Source organism: Mirounga leonina, unplaced genomic scaffold (assembly GCF_011800145.1).
Source record: "Mirounga leonina isolate KUSES-001 unplaced genomic scaffold, KU_Mleo_1.0 Mir_94, whole genome shotgun sequence".
Lineage (NCBI taxonomy): Eukaryota > Metazoa > Chordata > Mammalia > Carnivora > Phocidae > Mirounga > Mirounga leonina.
The window spans coordinates 29772131-29795206 of NW_023270855.1; the positions used below are offsets into that span (position 1 = coordinate 29772131).

General features: G+C 39.8%; 1 protein-coding gene across 3 annotated transcripts in view; it reads right to left on the reverse strand.

Annotated features, from left to right (window-relative positions):
- The window catches only part of PTPRG (protein tyrosine phosphatase receptor type G), a 705012-nt gene that overhangs the window by 190903 nt on the left and 491033 nt on the right, over nucleotides 1-23076 (reverse strand). For all 3 annotated transcript variants that reach the window (XM_034996466.1, XM_034996465.1, XM_034996467.1), the window contains exon 5: nucleotides 18103-18198. In XM_034996466.1, the coding sequence (XP_034852357.1) occupies nucleotides 18103-18198 (96 nt within the window). The remainder of the gene's footprint in view (nucleotides 1-18102; nucleotides 18199-23076) is intronic.

Genomic DNA, 23076 nt, shown 5'->3' on the forward strand with positions numbered 1-23076 from the left:
CAGCTTTGTGATCTAGGGCAAAGTCACTTAGCCTCTGATTTTTCTTTCTCCAAGTCTGTTAGGAAAAATCGCCAGAACAGAAATGAGGGCCAGGATGGGAGGTGGGATAAAATCCACTTTACCTTATTTGCCTACTGGTCTTAAGGATCAAACAATGTAAGTAAAGGCAGTTGATGAATTGTCAAGCCCTGTAGAAAGGTAAAATGATATTAAAATATTTATTCTAGTTCTTTTATCAATTAGTTATTTAATCTCTCAAAAGTTTAGGACCCATAAAGAATATAATGTCTAATTAGGATTAGTAAATCTCTAAGATAGTGACCGTTCAAGCCTGGTGACGTATCATGGTGGTAATTACTCTGAGATATTTATTGCCTGCTTTAATGACTAAAGTTAATTTCCTAGCATTATACTACATTTTAAAAAATTTTTTCTTACTGAAAGTACTTTTGAGAATCCCAAATGTCTCCTGTTCCAGAGATTGCTTTCTGAGATAATGCTGTTTGGCCATGCTTGTCATTCCACTTAACAGTATTTCTAAAAACATAAATAATATACTTTGTGTCCTTTCTAAAATAATAGAAAATCAGAAGAGGACTGAGGAGGAAAATCAACACCATTCCTCTGTATTAAAAATACATAATTTAATTCAACCCACGTTTCAAAATAGAAAGACTATAGCAGGATAGAAATTCCATGGAAGAGATCCTTGAGAAAACAAATGTCTAGTTTTTAAGTATTTTCTGACTAGTTCATACTTATTCTTTATTAAATACATAATTCAGTATCATTTTCATTATTATTTAGTACACAAAACAGTGAATTTAACTTTTGGACTATTTGGGGGGGATTCTTGAAAAGTCTATTTCCTTAGCATTCTGGATAGAGAGGGTCCAAAGGTCTGAGTGAGGTTTATTTCATACAAGGGATACCATCTAGAACTCTGTTTTCTGAGCAGATCCCTACTATGCTATGGGATTTTCTAATTTGGGGGAGGGCTGCAGAGGACTCCTCTTTTGCCCCTAAAAGAGGCGTGCCCCCAAATGTACATTCATATACCAGTAACATGAGCATGTCAAAACTCCTGAGAGTGTTAATTTATTTATGTGGAAATGCTTGCTCAAACCAGGAGTCCTTTAAAGAACACTAGGTGCTGTTGTGGAGTTTACTTAGGTCTTCATTTGCTGGAACAGTCACAGGTCTGGAGTAATAATATCGCCTTTGGCAGAACATCCTGAACTACATTTAATAGGAGTCATATTCTCACTTTGCAGGAGGAAGATTACATGAGCAAGGTCTAAAGGAACTGGGAAGGCCATCCTTTACCAGGTCTATTTTATACCATTAGGTTGTAAAACCTATTGGATAAAGGAGTCCAATATCTCCTTTATAGGACTAAGTGGAGCAAGGCAATCAGTTACAAAGAGAATCTGAGAGTTTGCCCTTTGCTTAAATGCATGATAATAGTAACTGGCTAGGGGCTTTTTTGTGCTTCTGACAGTGGGCTCCTAATGGTGTCATCTTAAGCCAGCTTAGCCCCATAATTTCACTTTTCAGATGGATGGCTTTTTGCTTTATGTTTTGAAGATGAGCTGGTAAACTGTTTTTTGTTTTTTTTTAAATCCTTCTGTGCCATAAAAGAAACCTAAATGGAAGGTCTTTTAAACTGTAAATTGCAACAGAGTGTAAGTGTGATTGGCATTAAAGGCCACTGCAGCTAGGGACCATCCACCTAATTTGGCCTTTTATTGTGACAATTATAATCAGGTTTCAGCCGGGACATCAATCTGTCCTGAAACACAGAGGGTGGAGAGATAATGTGATATTATGAATGACGACTCTAATTTTTATATATCAGACATCTAAGAACTATTTGCAAAACACATGACTGAATTCCCCTGCAAGAAGTTCGATCTGTGGGTTTCCAGGTTTTGCAATGTGCCTGCAAAATTAACTTTCACAGCAGAAAGCAGTCGGGTGAATTTGCAATGACAACACCCGGGCAAAATGCATATATGAACTGATAATCATAATCACAGCCCTGTCCGGCTCTCCAAAATTAAAACGGAAGCCGAAGAAGACAGAAGGCCCATGCAATACACTTGCACAATGCCCATAAAACAAGTAAAGAAATAAACACAACAGGAGAAAACATCAAATGCAAAAAGCAGTGAAATTACCAGCATCAAAACAACAATGAGGATGTTTCTACAAACCTGATCATGAGCAGCATTCATAAACCCTTCTGACCTGCTTTCTTACCCCAGAAGTGTTATTTTCATTAGTCACCAAGTTGCTTCGAATGCATGCTCCCAGAGCCTGAAACTAATTTTCTTCCTCCTCCGTAAGAACATAAAATTCCTACAATCTTGGTAATAGAAAGAGATAATTTTTCCCCAGGTTCCAGCCACCACCATCTCTTTTCTTTATGACAAACGGATGACAGCGTATCCTCCTAGGCTTCTCTCCAGCTTGAAGCTCACCACAGCGTTCCTGATGGCCTCCAGAAAGCTAACCAAGTTGGTCCCCTTGCCCGAGCCAGTTTTTCAATGGCTCCCGGATAAAAGTCTAGAGTTGATGGCCTTCAAGGCTCCGTGGGGTCCAGCGCCAGCCCTAGCACCTTCCTGTAGGTCCACGGACACTCTGTTCTCCCACACTGGAGTCATCACGCATGCTATTCCCTTGGACCTGAGAACTTCTTGATCCCCCATCATGTGCTCTTAAAGCTCTGACTATCTCTTTCCTTCGCTGGACTTAACACAAACGGAATTATGCATCCACTGGCACATTCCTCTGAGGAGTATCTATTCCTCTAACAGACTGTATTTCGGCAAAGGACAAAGACCACACGGTTATGTGTCTACCAGGGTAGCCCCGGTGCCTATCAGAGAGACTGGCATACACTTGGCTACAAGAAATATTTGGTCAATGAAAACTGAAAGGAGACAGATAATTCTATACACAGAAGCTGGAAAGACCTAGATACTAACAGGGTTCTTTCGTGGAGGATGCAGAACGGTCCATGATCTGCTGGACTCGTGGTGTAGAGTCCACTATTGTCATTTGTATGCAGAAGAGTCTTGGAAGCCCTTAGTTAGGCAGCACCCAAACCAAATCGTAAAAATCTTTTTAGACATCCTTCTCTGGCTCACTGAAGGCCACACAGGGCATGTGTGACTGATAGCATCACTGCCTAACAGAGGCCCCCCTGACACCAAGACCATCTCTGCTTCACAACTTGCGATGGTAGATACTGCTCTCACTTTGCTTTATGGCTCAAGAATTTTTCAATGCAGCTTTTACAACAAGGATGTAACTGAAGGCACAGTACTTTGCTGGGTGTCCGGGCCGATTTTACACATTTGCCTGACAGAAAAACACTGCCACATTTCATCATTTATAAAGCCAGAGGGGAGAAGATTATTACTCTGGGGCGTGAGCAGATAAAGGCATGGAAGGTAGATTATCAACCGGATGGGCAAAGGCAGCTTGTGGACAGAAGTGCTCCTGCAGCAGGTCACAGCCTTCCTGATCTGGAAACATCAAAAAATGCCTAGTGTTGGCAGAACACAGCTAAGACGTGAGCAGAACTGCTTCTGGGCTTCTGAAGAGTTTCAGCAGCAGCCGAGAGGCTCATCAGCCAACGGAGAACCCCCCGAAGCCTCCTGAGGCTCACAAGGCAAACACATTTGCCTCTGGGCCCCATGGGTTGGTGAGGCTCAGCATCGACCCCAGATGCCCTCACCAGAGACACGGGGTCATGGGGGGGGGCTGGTTCTGGCACTGAGACGTCTAGCAAGGGCCACCAGAGCTTGGAACGTCCCAGATCCAAAATCTTTTACGGAAGCAATGGGACTGAGGGAGCTGCATGGCCCCCACCATAAAAATCCAGTTTTGCTGGGCTTGAAGCTAGGTTCCATGGGTAGCTAATTAAAAGCATGTGCTTTGGAGGCAGGCTAGTAGAAAATGCAAAGCTCTCACCACCTTAGCATCATCCAAATTTTACAAGAGGCGCTGGCAGGAGAAGTAGTTAAAAAATATAGGTTTCCCCAGTGAAGACTTTCCCTTAGAGTCCTAATTGGGTCAGGTCCTGAGAACGGCCACAGGGCGTCCACCCCAGGTCTACACTACTGGGGAGCAGAGGGGGGCTATGGAGTTTACAGGATGGTAGGAAGCAGCAAAATATTGAGGTTGAGAAGAGAGGAAGAGCCTTCAGAGTACGGAAGCCATAGGTTCAAATCCCACCATTTTCCAGTCCTGTGACTTTGGGCCAATCATCAAACATGGCTGTTCCTTGGTTTCCTCATTTGTCAGGTAGGCATAGATGTTCCTACTGCACAAACCTGAGGCATCAAAAAAGATAACAGGCCGACAGAAACATAAAACTCTCCTCCCCAATATTATTTGTCACAGAAGGAGCAGGAGGACAAAGATGGAAACATCAAAAAAATGTACTCTTTCTCTCCCCCACATTCCCTCCAAAGTGGAAATCTGTACCAACCCGCATTGATTCACAAGTGCTGGGGAAGCGCTCGATGAGGGGGGACACAGCGACACTTGCCAAAACGCAGAAGGGAACACACTTCCTACTCACAACCCTGATCTTCAGTGCACATCAAACACAAGGACGAGTGAAATGAATTGCTACAACGGGCAATAATTCACATGCCATAGTATTTAAAAACCTGTAACGATCACATCATTATGGCTGGCAGTGCCCCTAACCAAGCAGGCACTAGTAAGGGATCTCCTAATGAGGAGACATTTCCAGCACAAATAAGGCCACATAAAGGCTGTGTGGTTTACACCTTTGCCAGTGGAGAGAAACTCACTCCCAGGAATTGAGCAGTCACTGGGGGCCAGTGGAAAATCTGAGGACGCCCTTTTACCTCCACATGGCCTCCCCACCATCTGCAGGCATCCAGGCCCATATCATATGTTGCTTGTCTGGCTCTCAGATGCCTGGCGGCTCCAGTTAAATAACTATTTATTTTACCAGCCAAGGTGTTACAATTAATTACTTTAGCTCCTCTTGAAAGTAGTAAGAGAGCGTGTCGATGCTCCTTGAGGAAATCTGAATTTGGTTACCTCCTCCTGAATTAGTGAGTGACAGCACCAACAACAACCCCTGAGAATTCAGAGTCTTGTCTCCCAGCCAAGGCCATCTGAGAACTGAAGCTCCCTCCACCCAAGTACACTGGCGGGAGGCACACATCTGATGCACCCCAAGCAGTATGTTTATTTATTTGAATGTTACCAGTTCTGGGCCAGGCTTTGGGATATGCAAGACGAATGGTTCAAAGTATTCCCTTTTATTTTAGCAGGTCAGCCCTAGTTGTTACTAAGTGCCACCATCATCGTTACTATTTTAACACATTGTATGGAGTGCTTCAGAGTCTGTGCCATGGTGTTTTCATACATACGATCTCATCTGAAGTTCACAACGAGCCCATCGCTATCTATATTTCCATCTGATGGGACAAATGGAATTGAAGCAGTGAGGGAATAAACGGATTTGTCGAGGGAAACATGGCAGTGAGCGGCAAGTTGGAACTGTAGCATAGAGCCTTTCACTCCAAAACCCCAACCCTTTGCAGCGGTTTTCCTAAACTGATTTCATCGTCGAAGGGAATCGAAGCATCTGGGGAAGGTTCTGGAACCGGAATCTCCTTCTCAGAGAGCTGTTATGAGAACTGAGCGGGATAATGTATGTAGAATGCTTGACAGGACTGGCAGAGGGCCTGACACAGGACCAGAGTCCGTAACTATCACCTATTTTAAAAAATTATTGTTTATATCCAAAGACAATCAGAAACTGGAAATCTCTTTCTAGAAGACTTGTGACTTTACCTGTCGGAACTGTTTTAGCGGGATGAGGACATCTATACAACGTAAAATAGAGAAGAACCAAAGCTTTAGGCTGCTTGCCATTAAAAAAAGGGGAGGGCTAGTCAGCCTACCAAGTTCAGATGTGGCCCTAAATATTCATTTCCTTTCCTGAAAGATTTAGGAATTGGCTTTGTGTTAGTTAGCTGCTTGCATTTCTGAGACATCTGGCGCTAAACCCTGTACTTGGTTGTTTTTTTTTTTTTTTTAAAAAAATAGAACCAGTGCCTGGCAGCCACCTTTGGAGACTGACCAAAAATAGAAATAATTCACTGAAACCTCATTAGAATGGTGCTCAAGGATGCCAAGCTACCAGGGAAAACATTGCAGAAAGTTGAGTAAGACCTTAGTAATAGAATCTAGAAGTTCTAGGAACTGAATTTTCAAAGAGTCAGAACTGGGTATTGTTTCAGAAATATATGATTTTATTTCATACCTGTGGTGCACACTACGCCTGGTAGTGTGATTTTAAGAGTATTCCTGACCAAACCCATTTATTTGATATATAAAAATTATCTATTAGAACCAAAGGACTGAGATCAAATGAATACTACATAAAATCGGTTGATAGTACTCAATTGATATACACAGGTTAAGCAATTCTTCTCATTCAGTGTTGTCTATAGGACTGATGTGCTTAATTAATGCTTTCTTCAGCAACAATCTTGGCTTACCTCAACTTTGGACAAACCCAAATTCCAGGTAAGCAAGCTCTAAATTAGTGCTATCATATTATTTTGTATACAGCTACCTAGGAATTTGCATGCACATCAAAATCACATAATTTCATACATATTCAGAAAACACAAAAGGCTAAGAAACAGAATCTGTTTTACAAATGTGTCCAGATGAGTCTATGTGCAGGTATGTTTCCCAGATCTCACAAAGAAAGCCCAAAACGGGGAGGATCCAAACACTAATAATTTTCTCAAAAGACACGTGGGCAGTCTTAAAGAAATGAGGTGAGCCCCAACTACTGTGCCTTTTACTCTATCCCATTTGGACACTTGTTGCAAGTTAAAAGGCAGGAAGGATAAAATATTTCTGTTTTGGAAGTTCTCCCCATTGTCTCTGTCTCCTAATCCCTCACAAACCAAAGAAGTTGCATTCCTGAAAAACACCACAGTTGGCCAAACAGTCTTACCAAGATCAAGGTGCAGAGGAAAGGGGGTTACTGGAAACTCATACAAAGTCTCACATAGATAGGTGAAACTCAGTTTCTTACTGGTTTGTTATCACATCCTGTAAAAATGGTTGAACGGATTTCCACTAAATAGGAAGGATCTATGCAAACTGGTCTGTTTTGAAATGCCACCCAAATGGTACATGACATGTGCTTTGAAAGTATGCATCAGAGGCACCCTCCAGAAGTGGGATCTGGGCTTCAGATGGGTACAGACATACCATATATATATCAAGACGCTACAGACAGAGAAAACAAACAGTAGTTTCAATGTAACCCCTAAATATAAAAGAAAACTGTAAGCTGCTTCTCCTATAGGCAATCCTGTGTTACAGCACCCCAGGTGAGTAGCATCAGGATTCACACAGTTAAAGATGGTTAACCATTCCTCTGGGATAATGCCTAGATGCACAGACAGTAATAGGATTTTCAGAGACAGTAACAAATCTCTAAAATAAAACCAGCATTAATAGTTTTAGAATCCTGCCCCGGGAAATTCTGCGAAGCCGTGGGACCAAGGTAGCGCTGTGATTTGCAGAGGCAGATTCTCCTATCACCCCCACAAGGGAGTTTCACTGATCTTTGAGGTTTTCAAACCAGCTCCCACTGATTTCAAGTTCAAAGGCATTTGCACATGCTCTTACCTTTGTTTATTTTTCTATGGCTGAGGAAATGTTTTATCAAATTGGTGCTCCTTTCACAAACCATTGTAGTATCTGGGAATAAATACCCATGTGGGCTCTTTAATTTAAAGGGGCATAGGTGAACCTGGAATACCTGGGCTGATTTAAAACGGGGCCGATTTAAATATTTTGGCATGTAAATCTTCATACCTTGGTTGGCCAGCGATTGGGGACTTCTCAGGCATGAAATTTTCAGTTATTCCTATGGCTATCAAATGAGCAGAAGAATGCAAACAGCTCCCTCATCAACTGAGATTACAACATTGAAGTGTCCTCAAATACTTACTTGATAATGATGAAGCAAGATTTCTCAATCTCAGCACTGACATTTTGGGCTGGATACTTTTTTGCTGGGAGAGGCTATCCTGTGTATTGTAGGACATTGGGCAAGTGTTCCTTGTCTCTATCCATTAGATGCCAGGGCACTGCCACCCCAGTATGACAATCAAGTGTCTCCAGACATAGCCACAAGGCAAAATCCCCTGTCCCCTCCCTCCCCTCCCCCATAAGAACCATTGTCATTAAAAAAGTTAATAAGTGACTGTTGAAATCTTTACCCCATCCACTCACATTATCCTTATCTAACTACACCATTCATTCAATACTCTATACCTTTTTATAAAAAGGAGGAAGAAAAAAAAAAAAGCTGTCATCAAATGTACAAAGTAATTTTACAGGCAAGAGAATATAGAACAGGACCAAAGGTTTTCATTACAGGCAGAAAGAATAAGAACACAGTTTTAAGTCACAAGATAATAGCTCTTCAGGTACCAGCAAAATTAAGAGAGGCCCTGAAGCACTTCTATACATGTGATAATAACTGGAACCAGTGATATCTTCTTCTTTCTCTACCGTTTTGAAGAGAACACCAACTTATCTGATTCAGTATTCCACTAAGAGCACAGACCCTGGAGATGGGCTGTTGCTGTTGAAATACTGGCTCTAACTTCTATTGGCCTGTGTAGTCTTGTGAAATTGACACTGAAAAGAAGCTCCATGCCTCAAGCTTCTGCATCTGTAAAATGGGCATAATAATACCTTGAGGGGTCCCAGTAAAGGTTAAATAACGTAATACTGAATATAGGCACTTTATTTTGGCATTTTACATGAATTAAGTCCACATAAGATATTAACTTTTATTAGCAGTATTTGTATTCTATTTATTTATTTTAAAGATTAATTATTTTACAGAGAGACAGTGCGTGTATGCACATGCAGGAAGCAGTTGGAGGGGCAGAGGGAGAGGGAGAGAGAGAATCTCAAGGAGACTCCTTGCTGAATGCAGAGCCTCAGCAATGGGGCTCAATCTCATGACCCTGGGATCACGACCTGAGCCAAAATCAAGAGTCCGGCACTTACCTGACTGAGCCACCCAGGCACCCCCGTATTCTTTTTAAAAGCATCTTTTCAACTAGATCTGGGGGAGGGGAGGAGGAAGAAAATGAATTGCCACTTCCTTCTCTACTTGGGATGCAAAGTACTTTATCTGTATCTCCCAAAAGGTGCAGTCAGCCAAAGCATCTACTAGATCACACTTCCGGGAAGAGCAAGGCTAGGAAAAATGAGAACTGGATCAGGAGTCACGGAACTAGGATTCTCTTGTCTTGGTAGATGCCAAAGAGCTAGAGGATCATGGTCAATCTTAAAATCCCTCAGAGCTAGGTCTCTGAATTGTCCTGTTTGGTGGACTGCTACAGAGTTCCTAATATGTTCCTATGACAATCAGATTCTACGACTTCTATTAGAACAAATGGCCCAAAGAACTAAATTCTAAACTAAATGACAGATTCTAAACTATTTTCACTTAGTGATATACAGAAGGGCAAAGTACTTGGTAACCATCCTTGAAGTGCAATGATTTAATTAAAGAAAATTTTCACACGGTCTTTTTCAAAGTCTCTTAATTATGTGATGCTTTGCCAATTATTAAATTGTCCTCCGTAATGTCCGCTAAGAGGAAATTTGAATTACAGGCCATTTGCAGACAAGAGATGGACTGAAAACACCTGATAGGCTATAAATTTAATGTTGTACATCCACAAATCTACTCCAAACTTGCATCCGAACATTAAAAATGACTCCAGCCTTCACTTAATGGTAAATCCTATGAAATCAATTAGCTGTTAAAACAGTTTAATTGGAACATATGTATTTTAATTTTTGTGTATGTATAAAAAAAGTCTTCCTAATCAACCCAAAACATTCTGAAATTACACTTCTAGGTAATGTAGTGAAAGAAGTGAACTTGTAACTGGATAAAACCAAGGATGTGGAAAAAATGAGAAGGATGATATTCAAACAACAGCAACCGGCAAGGAAGAAATTAAGAATCATATCAGTATTTGCAACTGGCCTGAAGAGCAGTCTAAAAAGGAAGTTTTACAACTCACCACCACTCACTGACTCAAACTCACAAGTTCTCCCATGATAAAATAGTTACTGGCTTTTGGGGTGGGTGTTGGTAGATGGGTATAATTAGTAATTCCTTTTCTCTTTTAGTTCCTTTCCTCCCTCCCTCTCTTCCTCTTCTTCCTCCTCCTTTCTCTCTGCCTGTCTTCCTTCCTTCCTTCCATCTGTCCTTCCTTTTCTTTTTTCCCATGCAGTAGGGGCCCTTGTTTCACATTCCCAATAGGAATGGTCAAAAGTAAAAAAAAAAAATTTAGAGCTAACTATAGGAATGTTAGCAAATGTATTCTTCATTTAAAAAAGGAAAAGACTCCTAGGGGATGGTCAAAAAAATAAAAAGATCGATATAGGTCACCCTGCATAAAAGGGATGAGTTATACTTCCACAGTGGTGTTTTGCTTTGTAGAAAGATGGAGGAAAGAAAAAAAAAAATGCAGATAGGAGAGCCCAGTTCTAAAATTCACAAATAGGAACTTCATACATTAAAATGAAATATTTACCATTTGGAAAATGTACAAAAGATATAATTGTTATATTTTTTCCTTGATATTTCATCTCCCTTACCTGATCCACCTTTCGTATTCCAATAATAAAATGATGCTACCACTGAAGAAAGGATTCAGAGGCCAAATCTTTTCAAAACCTCCAGTTCCCCAATTACTTTGTGGGCAGGCCAGTATTCTGAGGATACACTGACACTTTTCATGGAGAAAGGCACAGAGAAGGTGCTTAATAAATACTGCAGAATGAACAAATGAGTTAGCAAATGAGTGCATGAATAAATAAATGAGAAAATATTACAATTTGTTCTGTTAGAGAATCTGAAGGAGAAAAAGGGGGACAGAGGAAGAAAAACACAGACATGTAAAGAACAGCAAGAGCAAGAAAAAGCAAAGAAACATACATAGAGGTGCCCTGAGACACAAAGAAACTAACCCATCAACTATCACAAAGAGACCCCAGAAGGATGTAAATAAGAAACAACCACAGGGAATGCAAGCTGGTGCAGCCACTCTGGAAAACAGTATGGAGGTTCCTCAAAAAGTTGAAAATAGAGCTACCATACGATCCAGCAATTGCACTACTGGGTATTTACCCCAAAGATACAAATGTAGAGATCCGAAGGGGTACATGCACCCCGATGTTTATAGCAGCAATGTCCACAATAGCCAAACTATAGAAAGAGCCAAGATGTCCATTGACAGATGAATGGATAAAGAAGATGTAGTATATATATATACAATGGAATATTATGCAGCCATCAAAAGGAATGAAATCTTGCCATTTGCTATGACGTGGATGGAACTGGAGGGTGTTATGCTGAGCGAAATAAGTCAATCAGAGAAAGGTCATCATATGATCTCACTGATACGAGGAATTCTTAATCTCAGGAAACAAACTGAGGGTCGCTGGAGTGGGGGGTGGGGTGGGAGGGATGGGGTGGCTGGGTGATAGACACTGGGGAGGGTATGTGCTATGGTGAGCGCTGTGAATTGTGTAAGACTGTTGAATCACAGACCTGTACCTCTGAAACAAATAATACATTATATGTTAAAAAAAAAAAGAAGAAGAAGAAGATAGCAGGAGGGTAAGAATAAAGGGGGCGAAATTGGAGGGGGAGACGAACCATGAGAGATGATGGACTCTGAGAAACAAACTGAGGGTTCTAGAGGGGAGGGGGGTGGGGGGATGGGTTAGCCTGGTGATGGGTATTAAAGAGGGCACGTATTGAATGGAGCACTGGGTGTTATACGCAAACAATGAATCATGGAACACTACATCAAAAACTAATGATGTAATGTATGGTGATTAATATAACATAATAATAAAAAAAATTTTTTAAATTTAAAAAAAGTAAATTGCACATTATGAAATCCTAAAAAAAAAAAAAAAAACAACAAAAAACCACCACAGGCAAGCCATAAAGAAATATAGCAAAATAATCCACAAAAGCCTCTCCATCCACCATCTACTGAGATAAAAGCATTTTGGTAGGAAACTTTATTTTTTATTATTTTTTAAAAGATTTATTTATTTATTTATTTGAGAGAGAGAGAGAGCGAGAGCGTGCGCACGCGAGAGCACCCGTGCCAGCAGGGGGAGGGGCAGAGGGGGAGAGAGAATCTCAAGCAGACTCCCTGTGGAACATGGAGCCCGACACGGGGCTCGATCTCACGACCCTGAGATCATGACCTGAGCCGAAATCAAGAGTAGGACGCTCAACTGACTGAGCCACCCAGGCACCCTAGTAGGAAACTTTATAAAAAACATTTCTCTGATACAGATATATCCCCATATTGTTGGCCCTGAAACACTCCTTTGAAGCCTCTGAATGCACTACTACTTTAAGATTTGTAAAGCCCTGTTGCCTTTTCACAACCACAGTCATAAATGGAGAAACATTCGTTTGTTGGCACGTCAGACGCAATGGAGCCCCGTTAACATCCTCAGAGGTTACCATCCTCAGTGAATCAGAAGACTTGTAGCCTTCATGTTCATGTCCTTGACCATCTCAAGAGATGGTCTTAAACTTCTATATGACCACAGCCCCTCTTAGGTAAAGCTTACACAAACACCTAGACATGCTCTTTCACAACCCAGATGATTCACTTTGTGGTAGGACCCTGAGAGGTTTCCTATAACTTAGCCCTACTCAGTATATATTTCCTGAACAGTAACTGAGGTCAAGACACTGATAGGAGGGCAAAGGAAAGGTGGATGGTCAGGTACAAACAGAAGGGGAACAAGACACGGACCTTAGCCTCAAAGAGTTTCCATTGTAGTATTCTCAGGTCCCTCACCTCCTAGGCCCTGTTTCTGATACTCCTTAGCTGATAGGCTATCAGGTTGCTCCTCTCCATTCAAGACAACAGAGCCTAAGTATGTCTCCACTGAATTTAGTTAAGTATTGGCACAACCAAGCCACAGTGTTAGTCACTTGCAAGAGATGCAGTGATGACCAAGTGAAGACTCCCAGTCCTCAATGATCTCACAGTACAAAGGCAGAAGCAAGCAAGTAAAGTAACAGCTTTAATGCATGACGGAATGCTCAGAGAACAGCAGGTTAAAGGAAGGACGAATCCCATCTACCTGTGGCGGGGGGAGGGAGGGCGAAATGCAGGGAAGTGGAGAAAAAGCCTTCCTTGCCAGCCCTAGATAGATGAGTCATCAAGAACTCCTCCTGCCTTCTCAAGGTCTATAAATAATCCCAGGTGCTGCCATTTCATTTAATTACTAAGCCTCTCCAGATGGAGAAAAATAATTAAGCAGTCTGTACCACCGACATGATATAAAGAATGGGTTAGCAACTTGTGAAACATTTGAGTTTTGAAGTTTGCTTTTGACTCTGAAGTGAAGGCAGAAATGAAAAGGGGGCAACCACCTAACTGGAGGCGTTAGAGAAAACCAAACGACCGTGGTCATATTCCGGGCAGAAATTTACACAGAAATAGAAAAAAAAATATTGGGACAAGGGGGCTCAACGTTGCCAGGAGGAGTGAAACTGAAACATTAAATGAAGAAACCTCATTGAAGATCAGTTGTCAAAAAAACCAAAAAACAAAAAACACAACACTTTAAGACAATCTATAAATAAATCAGGATGCAATTTATTTATTTCTTAAATGTACAAGACATATGCCATTGACTAGGCCATCAGATGCAGACATAATAAAAATTTTATATCTTTGCATCTGATGCAAAGATTAAGAAGAGACTCTACCCAGAAAGGTCTACCAAGGAGGCTGGTGAGAACATCACATGAGAAAAGTTTCTAAATGTAGCTGCTCTTAAGAAATCATGCATTTATAATCCCATAGTTCAAGGGAATCAGGAAATATAAATAATATTTTAGGCATTCCAACAATGACCGCTAAGTACTAAAACAAAGGAGATGCCCCCCCCATGATACACTCAACAATAATAATGTGCTTCTTGAAAAAACCCAATCATCATACCCGTAAACCCACAGTAATCACAACTGCAAAAAGCTTGGGGATACCAACTTTGTAGGAGCATTACATGGAAAGCCAGTGGATGTTTGCTTGGAGAGAAGTCACGTGGATTCTGACGGGGAAATAGAGGGAAGCATTCAACAAGGAACAGTGAAGAAACAGTGGAAGAAAGAAAAACCAATTCAGATGGTGATGATGGAAGATTTCTTGGTCTAAAAACATACAGGCCTGCTTAAGGTAAGGTCATTCATTCTGAGTACCTGGTATTCTCTACTCAATAAACTTAAGCCAGAGCCAATCAAATCCTTTTGTGTGTTGTTTTCAAAGCAAAGCATCCTTCCACAAATTACCTAATCATTCCCCTATCATTTCAGCTCTCCTGTCAACATAAGTTTTTCATATTTCTTTCTTTAAACAGATAAGCTAGGTAGAGTATTATCAGAATAATAGAATATTTTTAAAGAGTATTTTAATGGCATTTGGTATTTTACATTTTGACAGGAATTCAAATCAGGCTAACGGCAAAGAATAGTAGAGATTCTACTTTAACAAACAGAAAACAATTATCTTAATTTCTGTACTTACATAAATTAGCTATACAAGCACTTATTCTCTTTAGTGGTTTAACAACAGGTATCTCCATCCTTTGCCAATTCTTACTTTAATCAGTTTTAAAAATCCTTTAAAATCAACCTTCCCCCTCACCGATCTCCTAGATCTTCTAGGAGATCACAAACACAAACACCTAGACATGCTCTTCTTCTATAACTTGGCACTGAAACACTCCTTTGAAGCCTCTGAATGCACTACTACTTTAAGATTTGTAAAGCCCTGTTGCCTTTTCACAACCACAGTCATAAATGGAGAAACATTCGTTTGTTGGCATGTCAGACCCAATGGAGCCCCGTTAACATCCTCAGAGGATTACCATCCTCAGTGACCCAAATAAATATTTGGGTCTGCTGATCCAAAGATGTGTATGAACTAGGGTACGGAGTAAGTTAACATCAAGATGACAACATCTACATGGAACTCAGCCTTGCCTAGACATGCTCTTGTCATTCACATCATGTCACTCTGGATAATTAATATGTGGGTTTATAAGCACCAAGTCAGCACACAGCCTCTTTACAAATGTAAGGGTTTCTCCACCCACCTCTTGCTAGCCATTATCACGTGCAACTCGAACAGTGAGGTCCTAGTGGGCAGGAGCTGATTGCATTTATTATATTTAATGTAGCTACTAGTGCCCTTCCTAGCACTGAACCAGTGCTGAATAGATGATAAATACTTCTTCAATACCAAAATGCAAGATACCAGGTTTGAATTTGAAAATATATATGAAGATTTATCTGACTACTCGGGGGAAGAAATTTAACATTCTTACAGGAAGGCGCAAAATACAAAGTATGGAATGTAACTAGACTGCCACATTAAAATAACAGTAATACTGTTTTCCTCTCCATTGCTCAACATAGTGTGAACAAAGATGTATAAATGCATATGTGGACTTATAAGGAAAACAAAAGAAGCAGCTCAACACAGCTGGCATCTAAAAAGAAAATCGGTTCTATTTTACGTTACCCATCTTCCATGTTGTGTATACAGGGCAGCAAGCCAAAATTTTTAGAAGGACTTATCAGATGAAATATATCTTTGTGTGTGAACTAGTCATCATGCCCTAGAAATACTTTAAAAATTTAAAACCTACATTTCACACTGAGGTGTTTTGCTGGTTTGTAAACCAACGGGATTTGCCTACCTAAGACTCTAATTGGTCCTACATTTCACAAGAGTTTATAGGAGCTGGAAACACAGAAACCTTCTGTGTAGCACATACTGTGAACTAGTTCTTCCAGGACTCAAAGAGACACTTTAAAATTTGTTTTCCTCTAAGAAAGGTGATCTACACAGTAGGACCTGGTCAGGCCAGGCATGGGTGGGCAGGACAGAAGGAGGACAGGGTAGATTGATGGTGCAGCTACAGGAGTAGAGGAACAGCTACACGAAAAGTAGCATGCCAAGAGGACAATCACAGAAAAGAAGGGATTAACCACGGAAGTGGGTACTGTTTAAACATGGCTCAAGTGACCTCAGCATTGTATAAGGCAAACTGAGCATGGTTTAGATGCAGAAGGGGTACAGACAGAACCCAAGGAACCTGCCCAAAACAGACTTCTGTTGATGCAAAGAAGACACATATACCATAGGTCTCCATCCCATAGGAAAACAATTGTATGGATATGGACATGGATACATACTTTATTTGGCATTGAACGAATGTCTACTATGTGCCAGAACCCACGTTAGGGGCTTCATTTAACGACTACTTACAATCTTACAATCTTGATGGTGTAGGTAGAAGTTGCCATCCCCATTTCACAGGTAGGAATACTGAGGTTGGAAAGTTTAAATAACTCCTTCACCATTATGCAGCTATTAAGTGGAAGAGATGGGACTCAAAAGCAAATAGTTTTGATGCTAGTGAATGAGTTTTTAAAACACTATGCCCAACTGATTTATGAAAGTAATCAGGGAAAAGAGATGTGTGGAAGAACAAAGGGGAGATCAACCAAATACATACACAGAAAACTTACAAGATATCAGACCATGAGCTATGGTAAGAAATATGTTTTATAACATGACCAAATACATACCTACTATGCCTCTCTCTATAAAAGCAACTAAAAAAAGTTTAAAAAAAAAAAGTTCTGCAAAAATATTTACCCTTACTATGAGTAATACACTCTGATATTTTCTGATCATTTTTTTCTATTCCATCATTATTTTAAAAGTGCTGGCAGGATTTACTGAAATTACTTCATGGCCCACTAGGAGGTCAGAACCCACAGTTTGAAAACCGGTGCCATAACCAATCCTAATGACCACCACTCTTACCATTTCTGAGATTCGGGCAGAATATTGGGTTTTTCAATTTTTCATATATAATCTTCCATTTGAACCTTTACCCATTAAAGGAAGGGGGGGGTAGTTAAGAGGGAGAGAGGGCAGTGCATAGAATTGTCCATCATGTGTCATATGCTAAAAAGCGTAGTGAAATTAACATACTGCAAACAAGAATGGCTCCATCTCAAAGACAAAAAAGCTTGCCCCAAAAGGCAGGGGTCAAAGACTCATGGTGGAAAAGGTTCTGTTGTCCTAAATATTCCTTTGAGTGGTCAGAAAGACATCATTGTCCAACAATGCCTCACTGATGAAAGAAACACTACTATGTAGTCTTCAGGCAAATTTTAAGACTGAAAGACAAGTCACATACCTACTACTCAGGTTACTTTCTGCCCAAAAAGCACCAGGTCTCCTCTCAGTTACTATTTCAAGACACTTGATGGTTGACACTACTTTAATTTGATGTGACTTATTAAAAAGCCTGGACAGAATTATCCCATGGGAGGATACAAGGTTTGGCTTCTAGTTGTAGAACCAACACACAAACCAGAAGAAACACTCACTACAAGCACAATAAAGAAGAGAAAGAAAGGATGAGAGTTCATAAATGTACTAACTTGGAAATGGTCTCAGTGAAAACTTTAGTTACCATGGGGATTTCTCGGAGGGAAAGAAAAGGGAAGTGACTGATGCTATTTATTAATCTACTTATAAGTAATGTCAAATTTTAAAGTTGCTCCAAAGAAAATCACCTTTTTTTTTGCATCAGCCTTTTAATATGCTGAAGGAACCTGTTCAAAATGCTTCAGCAGTGAAGTAACTTAGATGATAAATGTGTTCTTCAATCTGTGCACCAGTCAAGTAGCAATAAAATCAGAATAATTCATGCAAAAATTTTCATTATGTTTCTAAACATACTTATTTACATTTTAAATCACACATCAGACAATATGAAGTATCTTTTATTTAGACAGGTGTGAACTAGAAAACAGATGCATTCATTAAACATAGAACAATTCAGCGAATTAAAAAAAAATACTCAGAGAACTCTCTGGTTGAAGTACTTGAGCCACCGTTAACTTACTTGAAAAAATATGGCCATGGCTCCGATTATTCTGTTTTCAGAAATTGCGGTTTGAAAGCTGTCAAAGTCATCTGGATTATAAAAGAAAATCTGCATCTGTAAAAGAACAATTAAAATATGTATTAGGGAAAATTTCAAGCCTACACACAAGTAGACAGAACAGTACAAGGGACCCAGATTCCTCACTTCCTAAGACTTGGCCAAATATATTCATCTATCCATATTTTTCCTTTGCTGAGGTGAAGAGCAAACCCCAGATGTCATATCATTTTACCCCTACAAACCACACAATCACACTTCTCACATACCAGAGAGCCTTCCTGCTACCCAAAAGAAATAATGTTGACACCTTCTGATTGCCTGATATTCGTGTCATGGTCAAAGTTCCCTATTATGGAGCAAAATTTTAATGGAGTAAAACATCTTGAAGTAAAAAAAAAAAAACAAACACAAAAAAACCCCTAAGCCTGTGAGATTCAGTTCACATGCTTAAATTATAAATACTTAAATAGGCACATCTTTATAAGCAACACTCTTTTGGTGGAATTTGAAGGGCTCAATTGCCCAAATGGAGTATTTCAATGAATCCACCAGAAATTTAATGGTAATAATAATAATAATACTTCACATTTTCCACCTTGCAAAACTGTACCGTACATTATTCCATTTAATTCATCTAACAACCCCTGTGAAGACAGGGCAGAAATGACTACCCTCCTTTACAGACGAAGAAATAGTGCTTTTACAAAGTTCATGTTAACTTGGCTAAGACTGAACATCAGAGGAAAACTATAAAATCCAGGTGCTCTCACTGCAACCGGAAATACCTTCTCTTACATTTGGGTAGAGTTTCGTACTCAAAAAGCAGAATACAGACAAATCAATTTAAAATCATTATATGATCTCAATGCTTGAATAGTCTTTGATATTTAGTACAATGCAGAGAACAAAAATGGACCATGGAGTATTCTCGAAAGAATACATATATAGTAAAAATAACAGATTTGGGTTTCTATTCTAGCCTCTTCATTTACTTGCCTGTGAGACCTCAGACAAACAAGCCTGTTTCAAAGTATCAGCTTCCTCATGTATAGAATAAAGCATTTACCTCTGGTAGGGTGGGCATGGAGAGTAAATGAGTCATTGTAATGTATAGCATGTAGCAGCATCAGACCTACACTTCATCTATGCTCAGCAAATCACCATCATCATCATCATCATCATCATCATCACTATCACCATCATATTTTAAGGTTAACATTTGGCAGACACCTTAAAATTTCTAGTAAGACTGTGATGTCACTGAATCTTCTGGAATGATCCTACTCCTTACAGAAAATCAGATTTCCTCTATCATTCATTAGGTCGTCCCTATTTTCCAAATGACGTGATGCTATTCTCCACAACAAACTGAACAATCACACCCCCAGAGGGAGTTTGGAGTTATGACACCAAATGATAACTTCCCAGAGAGGAAAGCTAAGTCAGAAAAACTAGCTGAAGTATAGGTCAAAGGTTACTTGAGACATTAAGAATAAGGCGACACTTCTTTTCTGAAGGGTAACAAGTGGCCCAATCAGGATACTTTCTAGGAAAAGTCAGACACCCAAGTGGATGAAAGAAGGATGGGTAGATTCCTTTGAAGGACTTTCCTTCTTACAGTGAATTATTTTTCCAACACTGTGAATTCTCACCAATTTCGGCAGCCTCTTACAAATGTGTTGCCTTTAGGTTTGGACAGCTTTAGACATCATGCATGTACATTGAGAAAAATCCATTCAATGAGGTGCAGAAAAAAAGAGTTTAATACTTGGGTGAATTGCTTTGGGCACAATGCTATGAATGCAAGAAAGAAACACCACACAAGCATATTCAGAAAATAACACTTCAGTTTCCTTTTAAAACTCAGGCCCTCAAATTAAGTAAGTTCACAGAAGTTTTTCTTATTCTCCAGCCCATGAGCAGGGGTGGCATTGTTTAATGCATCACCTGAATAGTGTGTGATACAAAATACTTTAAGACCTCTTCAAGGGCATTTTCATTCATGACCGGGTGAGGAAATTCATTTTCAGAAGATGTCTTTGAGTCATGGCTCCACCCATCAGGATAATAAAATGTTTCATAAAGCGAACAGTAGCAGAAGTCTGAAATATTAATTTTCCATGCTTTTTCTCTAAAGTTGTAGTCTACTGAATTAGGTTAACTTTTGAAGCTAACTTAAATATGACAATAAGAAGTGAATGGAGTTTTTCTGAGTGAACTGGACTTTAAATTGCTTTGTTGTTATTGTTGATGGGACAAATTGGGGCAGAAGCTGGAAAACTGTTTCACAAAACCATCTTTGGAAGGTGTTGGGGTGGCTACTAAATATTGTCAGTAGCCCAATGGCTTTCTGTATCTGCTCTCTAAAGCCATTCCCAGAGTCTTCCCTCTAGCATCACCAAGAGTGTTCTTCCTAATAAAGTGGATCAAAGTCATGCTTACTTAGGGTATCAGTCCTCCTCCTGAAGAATCATGATATGCATCAACTGAAGGAAAAGATCAGGAAAATCTGGCAACAGAGAGATCTATGAACTCTTCCACACAGCCTTTACCAGCATCCCCTATTATTTACATTTTATCCTATTTTCATCCTCTCTCTCTCTTTCTCTCTCTCTCTCTCTCTCTCTCTGTGCACACTGATATACAATTTCTTTTTATGAATCACCAGGTAGTAAGTGGGAGAAAATATGCCCCTTTACCGCTGAATACTTAAGTGTATAATTTCTAAGAATCAGGACAGTCTCTTATATAAGCACAGTATAATTATTCAAATTAGCAAATTTCACATTGATACAATACTATTATCTCATTCACAATCCATTTCGAATTTTGGCAAACGCCCAAATAAAGTCCATTACAGATCATTATTCTGGTTCTTAGTCCAGGAATCCAATTTAGGATCAAACTCTGCATTTCATTGTTACACCTCTTTATACTGACCCCTCCTGCCCCCACTCTCATCTGGGAGAGTTACTCAGTCTTTCTTCATTTGAACAGTGTGAAGTGTGCAGGTCAGTTGTTAGGTAGAATCAGGGTCTGTCTCGTGGTTTCTCATGATTAGATGCAGGTGATGCATTCGGGGCAGGTTTCCACAGAAGTGACATTGTCTTCACAGTGCACCATATCGGGAAGTGCACCCTGTGGATTTCTCCCAGTATGAGGGGTGTTTAACTTGATCTTATGGCTAAGTTGATGTCTGCCAGGTTTCTCCACTATAAAGTCATTAATTTTCCTTTTATAATTAAAAAGTACTTTGTAGGGAGCTACTTAGGATTACATAAACACATTGTCTGTCATCTAATGTCCATCCACTAGTCTTGGTATTTATTGCTGATTTTCTAACTGCACTACCCCTTCTATATGCATGAATGGGATTCTAGTGTAAGGAATTGCTTTCCCATCCACATAGTTTTTTATTCTTTCATTCATTTATGTAAATCCACATGAACTCATTTATTTTGTTTTATTCAATCCATTACCATTATTTATTTCAATGTACAAACTGTCTCAATAGGAGACCTTTTGCACAGTAGGAAACCCTCCAAATGGATTTCGCTGTCATTTTGCTCTGTCCCCATCATTTTATATTTTTTAGCATCTCCTTATTAGCTGATACAGACGTTCTAGACTCATCTTGATTTTTCCCTGCTCCAGCCCTAAAATTGGCCATAACTTGGGTGAGTTCTGGTTCCTTTTAGCAAGGAATGGTATTTAAAGACATTATATCCCTAAGTCAGTATTTTCCAAATATGTTTGAGATTAGAAAATTTGATTCTTCAAGAAAACTATATGGCTTAAGGCTCAGTGACTATTCTAACCAGAACCTTCCTTGCAAGGGAAGGAGAGCTGGATCAACTTTGTATAAATTGATGTCGCTCTATCATGCAGAGTGCCATGAGACACGTTAAGTCTCCTCAACCATTGAAACAAACTATATTAAGATCAACTAAAAAGTCACTGGTAGTCTATGTACCCAGTGCACAGTCAAGGGACCAATTCTACAAAATCCTTCAAATTCACGAGCAAGCCTCACAGACCTGGGTGATCATTTGATTCTACCTTGTGGAATGGCTGGACTGGAAAACCATCCAGGCATTTCTCTAGCCAGATCACGGTGACAGAAAAAACAGAATATCATATGTCATAACCTGACATTTTTAAAAGAGAATTTTACAAAGAGAAAAAGCCCTACCAGTGACCAGGAAGCAGATGCCGAAATATAGATATGAAAAGTGCCTGAATGAATAGCAACACCTCCAAGTAATGGGAGGGGGATTAAATGGATAGTGTGAGCATAAGGTTGACCAAGGTCAATGCTCTATTGTTGAAGGGTACTAGCATGATGCATACAGAGTCACAACAAAATGCCCACTTAGCTTCCCCTTTCTCTTGCCTTGAGCCATTTCCCCCCATATATTTAAAATGACTCTTGGTGCAATTTGATATAAAAACTATCTTTATGCCTGGTTTCCAACTTGAATCACTAGTTGTATTAAGCTGAACAAACTCAAAGCAACAAATCTGAAAACTAGAGCCTTCTATATTTTTATTAATGTTGTTATCTTCCAAACATTTAGGGAGTGCTTACCATATGCCAGGTACTGTGCTATCATTCAGAAATACTCACTGAGGTAGGTACCACCATGATCCTCATTTTATAGCCAAAGAAACCCAGGATTTCCAAAATTTTCAAAGCAGTTATGGAATTGGGGGGGGGGGGAGATTGTCATAGAAACTTAATATTTCCAATCCTAGAGAGTTCAGGTCTTAATTACTGGGCTTCCCTACAATGGACAAGTATATTTGCTTACTATCCATTATATATAAGGTACTATGAGAGATGAAGACACAGTTTGTGCTTAGAAAGATTGAAATATCAATAATGAGGGGTTCCTGGGTGGCTCAGTTGGTTAAGCATCTGCCTTGGGCTCA